The 7,066-nt window shown below is 40.3% G+C and overlaps 1 protein-coding gene across 1 annotated transcript; it reads right to left on the reverse strand.

Annotated features, from left to right (window-relative positions):
- Positions 1-4: 4 nt before the first annotated feature.
- LOC116083877 (zinc finger protein 58-like) lies at positions 5-6,736 on the reverse strand (the record flags this gene model as incomplete). The annotated part of the gene is made up of 4 exons (XM_031360654.1): positions 6,636-6,736; positions 4,574-4,700; positions 3,863-3,958; positions 5-57 (listed from the first exon to the last, which is right to left on the reverse strand). Coding segments are annotated over exons 2-4 (273 nt in total), but the record flags the coding sequence as incomplete, so codon positions are not given.
- Between the last annotated feature and the right edge of the window lie 330 nt (positions 6,737-7,066).

Below are 7,066 nucleotides of genomic sequence, written 5' to 3' on the forward strand. Positions count from 1 at the left end.
TTAGAGAGTTGTGATCAATGGCCTCCTTGTGATTGTTAAATTCATTGTCTGTTGTTCCTGTTGAGCAAGAGTTGACATATGAACAAAATATGAGGAGTATTCATCATATGTACAATGCTTATCTTTAAAATAGGAACCTTCACTCACACATATTTAACCATAAATGAAAATCTAGAGTATATTTCAATAGTTGTAGGCACTGAACATAAGTCAAGAAATATAGTAGGTAAACTAATCTATTCTTCTACTAGAATAACTGCAGAACTAAAATGAACAGACATAATGTCATATTTTTCAAAGTTAAATAGCTAAGTAAGTTGTCAGGTCATTTTAGCAACAGCAATAAGCCTATTAAACAATATAAGTAAGATACAGCTGGGCATCCATGAAGGTAGAAAGTAGTGTAGCCTGGAAAGAGAAAGCCAACTGTGATTGTGTGTGATAGGGCCATCATCAAAATAAAAAGAAATTTATTATACAGCTAAATCCTTATTACTAAGTATATGATAGGAAAAACATTAAAATATATTTTTATAATTCATAAAGCACTTTGATGAAATGACATTCACTGACACAAATATGTTATGTAAATGTGTTATGGAATTTCTTAGGAAGGAAACGTGTATGTGAAGTTTCTGTCTTACAACGGTTTCATACCCTGCAGTTTAGAAATGTATGCATTGCCAAGATAGGGTCAGCAACCCTTCAAATTTCTGCATAAAGTCTGTCAGATCCTTGGCTGGCCAGAAGACCAAAGATGGAAGCTCTTGGATTCTGAAAAATGGGGGACTGTTCAGGCAGTCAACTGCCTCTATAAATTGGTCAAGTTTCAGAAGCTCTGCTTTGGGCTTCCTGTATTTTCAGGTAATATTTAGTCGTTCTTGGATTTCTGATGGGGCTGAAGACTAGTTTTAGTCTCATAATCAAATTCAAGATGCTTAACGTAGAGAGAATTTAAAGAGTAGATGACATGGTTTTCAAGTGATGTTACACGCTAAAATTCTAAACATAATCCCTGGATTAGAATTATCATAATTCTTTTGGTTAGGAAATATGGTACTTTCTCTAAGTTGACAAATTGATGTCACTTATACCTCATACTGTATAATTTACTTAATTGTTTTGATTTTGTTCAATTTATATCTTAAAGAAGAGGTTTTGTGGGTCTGGTGGCCCATACCTTTAACCCCAGCACTTAGAAGACAGAGGCAGGCCGATTCTGAGTTCGAGGCCAGCCTGGTCTACAGTGTGAACAGTCAGAGCTATATAGAGAAACCCTGTCTTGAGATACCAAAAAAAAAAAAAAAAATTGTTTGCCGGGTGGTGGTGGTACATGCCTTTAATCCCAGCACTTGGGAGGCAGAGGCAGGCGGATTTCTGAGTTGGAAGCCAGCCTGGTCTACAGAGTGAGTTGCAGGCCAGCCAGGGATATACAGAGAAACCCTGTCTCAAAAAGCCAAAAAAAAAAAAAAAGATTTAAGAAGAAGTTTTTTGTTTGTTTATTTTGTTTATTTTATTTTATTGGACAGAAAAGGTGAGATGTAGAGGGAGGTGTCAATTCCCTAATTGGTTCTTGATTGTGTCAATAAAGGAGGTGGAAGCCAATTGTTGGGTGAAGGGGAAAAGGTGGAACTTCTGGGACCCAAGAGGAAGAGAAGAGGGAGAGAAAGAGGATTTCGGAAAAGGTTTTGGAGCAAGAAAGAAGCAACAGACATGCAGGTCTTGGGGCCCCTAGAGTTTGTAGTCTCTGTTGCATGCCAGGGCCAAGGAAGATGGAGGGAGCTAGTTGATTAGAATTCTTTACCCAGCCATTGAGTTATCTGGCTAATTTTAAAATAATAAACTGTCTAGTGTTTTCCATCCATGGCACTGAGGTGGGCAGGAGGAGAAAGAGCACAACCGTGGTGATTAGCTGGTGGAGCCTGAACAGCAGCTCCTGGTGTTCTCTGGAAAGGTACCAGCTGGTGGCTTAGCAAAGACAGCCATGAGGGGTGGGGAACAATTGCTGTTCCAGGAAAAAATGGCTGAGGGCAAAGCTAAGTAAGACCAACAGCGGCTGATCTCAGAGCCTAGCTGGGAGCGCAGGTAGAGGACCCGAAAAGGAGGAGCAAGTGTGTCTTTAAAAATTACATGCAATGACAAAATAATAGGAATTAACAATCATTGACCATTAATATCTCTCAATATCAATTATAAAATTCTCCAATAAGTGAAAAAGGATAATAGAATGGATGCAAAACAGGATCCATTCTTGTGCTGCACACAAAAAACACACCTGGACATCAAAGATACACATTACATCAGACTACAGTGTTGGGAAAAGAGTTTATAAGCAAATGGACCCAAAGGCAAGCTGGTGTAGCTATTCTAGTATGTAATATCTTACAAAAAATACTTCCAACAAAAATTAATCAAAACACATGGGGAAGGACACTTCACCCTCATCAAAGGGAAAATCCACCAGGATGGCACCTCAATTCTCAACATCTATGTCCCAATTGCAAGGGCACCCATGTTTGCAAAAGAAACTATACTGAAGCGTAAATCACACACTGATCCTCACATATTAATAGTGGGAGACTTCCATAGCCCACTCTTACCAATGGACATGCCATCCAGACAAAAACAGAGAAGTAATGGAGCCAACAGATGTTATGAATCAAATGTACCTAAAATATATACAAAAGAACATGTCACCCAAACATAAAAGAACATACCATCTCATAGAATCTTCTCCAAAATTGACCATATACCCAGTTTCCAAGCAAGATTTAAAAGATATATAAGAAAACTGACATACCTCCCTGTATCCTATTGGACCATCATGGATTACAGGGGGATTTCAATAACAACTGAAAGCCTACAAACTCATGGAAACTGAAAACTCTCTACTGAACGACTACTGAGTCAAGGCAGAAAGTAAGAGAGAAATGGAAAGAAATTCCTAGACTTGAATGAAATGAATGCCTAACATATGCATACTAATGGGACACAAGTAAAGAAGTCCTAAGAAGAAAGCACATAGCACTAAGTGCCTTTATAAAGAAATTGGAGAGATCTCATTCATGCTACCAACATAACAGCACATCTGTAAGCTCTAGAACATAAATAAGCAAACATACCCAGAGGATATATGGCAGGAACAATCAATGAAACAAAGAGTTGGTACTTCAAGAAAATCAACAACAGAGACAAGCCCTTTACCAAACTAAGGAGAAGACAGAGAGAAATCATCCAAGCTAACAACATTGAAAGAAAAAAAAGAGGAGGACATAACACCAGACTCCAAAGAAATCCCAAGAATCATTAGGTCACACTTCAAGCACTGGTACTTTATAAAATTGGAAAATCCAAAATAAATGCATAATTTTCTTCATAGATACCACTCACTGAAGTTATGTCAAGATCATATAATCATTGAAACAGACCTAAATTCCCTAAGGAAATAGAACCAGTGATTAAAATTCTCTCAAGTCAAAACAGAGTAAGGCCAATGCCTCTCTTCAGGATGAAAAGTTCTTTCTAGGCCTGTTCTTCATAGCCAGCACATAAATGATTTAGTGTGACCAGCATTGGGTGGCATCCCTCTGTGTCTTAAATTATAATGTATACTTAACAAGATGAAGAACTTTGCATGCGCTTAAATATAAGCAGAGCTTACCAGAGGGGAAATATAAGCTTGATACCTTAACCATTATAAATAGCTGAGTTATGTCTTTTCATCATAGCAGAAGAAATTAAAAGCAATATCATAAAAACGATTTCTATCACAACAAATATTTGAATGTTCGTGGTAGATCCTGGCTCCCTTTCATATCTTTGGAGGTCCCATCTATCCTCTGACCCACTCACTTCTACACACCTGGAGGGATGGTGGCTGCTGCTTGGCTTTTCACACCTGAAGACCCTTGGCTTTGCTCCAGAAACGTTACCAAGTACGGTTTAGCAACAGCAAGACCTGTTTGTAGGAAAGAGCAACAACATTGTTTTAGTGTTCTTCTCCTGGGAATAGGCTAGTTCTGTCTTCTAGAATACTGCTTATAAGAAAGGAGATGATAGAAGTTAGAAAATCAAAAAAATTAATTTACATGTTTCTGTTTGGTATATTGGAATATTGAGGAGTCACTTATACTCTGAAGATTCTGACCTTTACTTAAAGGGAAAACATTAAAAATTCAACTGCAAAATATTTACATTAGTTTTCTATGATTCCCCCCAGAGTAAAGGAAACATACTTCCAGCAAACACAGGTTACAAACAGAAGAAAAAGCAAGATGTTTCTTAGCTATACGCTAGTCTCTCCAATATTTCTTTTTTTTTTTTCAAGACAGGGTTTCTCTGTATAGCTCTGGCTGTCCTGGAACTCACTCTGTAGACCAGGCTGGCCTCAAACTCAGAAATCCAACTGCCTCTGTCTCCCAAGTGCTGGGATCAAAGGTGTGCGCCACCACCGCCCGGCCCAATATTTCTTTAAAAGGAAGGATATAATAGAAAGCTCAGTGAGATATTGTACCAACGGAGGAAGCTATACATTGATGGTGAAAAAGTAATTCTCTATAGATACAATGCTCACCCAGGAAATCCAGGTTACTGTAATTCTCCAGCATCACATCCCTGTACAGATTCCACTGAGCAGGCTCCAGGCATTCCCTCTCTTCTGGAGAAAAATCAATGGCCACATCCTTAAAGGACAGCATTTCCTGAAATAAAGAGCAGTGACTGATACTACACTGTTAATTAATTTAAACCATCAATAATAAAATACATACAAAAAAACTGCAAAGTCATAAGCCAGCCTCCAGCTCACAAACCCTTGGTTTGACTAAAAAGCAGCAAAACATGAAACTGCACAAGGGACAGGGTGAGGAGCCCACAATTCGCTAATCAGGTCTACGGAGCTGTGTTCCCTCCACAGACCTTCACAACCCCTCAAATCACTAAAATCCCTAAGCCCACATCTGGCCTCACACTGACTGGCGTCTTCATCCTGAAAGGATTCACAATCTCAGCATCATGGTCTCTGATGGAGCAGGGAGAGCTGGTAGCTTCTATTATTTTTCACCCCACACTGTGGAATCAACCTTGCTATGGCAATGTAACTCTCAGAGTCTCCTGTGATGGCATTCTTCTGCCTTCATATGGGGTTGTTAATGAGGGGGATCAGTAGACATTTTTGTTACGATGCTGAAAACCAAAAGCTAACTTTGAGATGTTGAAGGAAAAAAAAAACCTTTTTCACAGCAGGGCCAGACTTACAGTTTCTCAGATAAGAGAGACTGAAGAGGCCATGATATCCAGAAGCACAGAGAATTTATTGGGGAACATAGATGTTTGGTTCAAGAGTAGTTTAGTCACTCTGGACAGATGGTATGTACACAAAATCTATAAATCAAAACTGTCCATTTACTAAAGGGTTTGACAAGTTGAAATAGGCAGCATGTGTGCAATCTTACATGAGGGCACCTTTGGTGTCCTTTGTGAACACCTTGTGACAGGTTTTACAATCCCATGCCTTAAAACCTCTAAGGTCACTCTACCTGAGGCAAAATTTTAATCTCTTGTTTTACTTAGGTAGATTTTAATTCATCCTCCACTGAGAAACAGCTCAATATCCTTTCAGGAAACATCTGTGTTAAGCTACTTTCAAGTGAAGAATTAAACACTTTCCATGAGGGATTGCTATTCCAAGTGAACCATCTGTAAATTCACAATTTATTTCAAGGAAAGTGGGAGAAACATCTCATACTTCAATCTCCTGTACAGAACTCTGACCCTGGAACCTAGCAATTTCTGTCACCTCAAAGCAAGACAAGAGTAATTGCACATGCTATAGTTAAAAACTAGCTCCATTTCCAACACAGCAACAAAAACAAACACCAAACAATAGTAACTGGACATGCTTTCTCCTTCTGTCATCTCTCTTAACTACTGCTTGCTCAGAAAACAAACAAACAAACAAACAAATCTCATATAGCAGAAAAACCCCAGAGTTGAGATATTTGTGGTGTGTGCCTTTAAAAATTCTAACCCCAAATAAAGCAGTTTTGATTGGTTGGTTGGTTGGTTGGTTGGTTGGCTGGCTGGCTGGCTGGCTGGCTGGCTGGCTGGTTGGTTGGTTGGTTGGTTGGTTGGTTGGTTGGTTTGGTTTGGTTTTTAATTCCTAGTTTTGTTCGGAGGTTTTTCTCAGTGGTCTTGAACCCCTTAACAGGCAGCTATAAAGTACAGATAGGACCAGATCTCCTCTTGACTAAACGTACTGAGAAATCCAGTAACATGCACACGAGAGTGACCCAGCTAATGAGCAAATGCTTCCACCAGCAAGCTAGAAAGTGAACGCCCAGCAGTACCACGTCCAGGCAAGGACCCAACCAGCACTGTCCAGGCAATCCTGGTCCTTACAGGCTTTTCCACTCCTGAAGTACCAAACGAGCTCTTCTGACTCAGAAGCACACCTTGAATTCAGGCAGCTAGATGCATTCTAACACAGAGGTCAGTCCCATCCACCCGCAGCGCCCTCTCCCCAGCCCTGACCAGAAAGCTCCTCCAAATCAGCTCCTCCCCGCTCCCATTCCAATGTTCCCTCCGGACCTACGCACCCCGCACAGCCCTTCGGGATAACTGAACCCTGGACTAACCTTCACGTCAGAGATCCAACAGGAGAGCACAGCAGGACCAGAGTCTGGCCCAGCTTTGGATAAGAGCCGCACATGCTTACTAAAAGATGAACTCTGTTTACCAAAAGTACCGACCTGTGACGTCACCGTGTTACAGACTACATTCCCCACAAGTCTGTGCGATGGCGTTGCAGGAGTCCTAGGAGAGTGAGTTAGTTGTACTACTTAAGGGTCGTGGATTTCTGCATTGGTGTCTGTCTGCAATGTAGTGTCACCTAGTTAGGAAACATGGAGACCACAAACTGTCCAGTTCTAATGAGACGAATGTTTATGAAAGATGCCGCTTTCCCCAGTTCCTGTGGCCCAGCTTAAGGGGGAGGCAGGTTTTCATGGCAAAGTTCATAATTACTTCATTTCCATGGAATTTACAGCTATTTGAGGAGGCGCCTCAC

The sequence above is a fragment of the Mastomys coucha genome, unplaced genomic scaffold (genome assembly GCF_008632895.1).
Source record: "Mastomys coucha isolate ucsf_1 unplaced genomic scaffold, UCSF_Mcou_1 pScaffold8, whole genome shotgun sequence".
In the NCBI taxonomy this organism is placed as follows: Eukaryota; Metazoa; Chordata; class Mammalia; order Rodentia; family Muridae; genus Mastomys; species Mastomys coucha.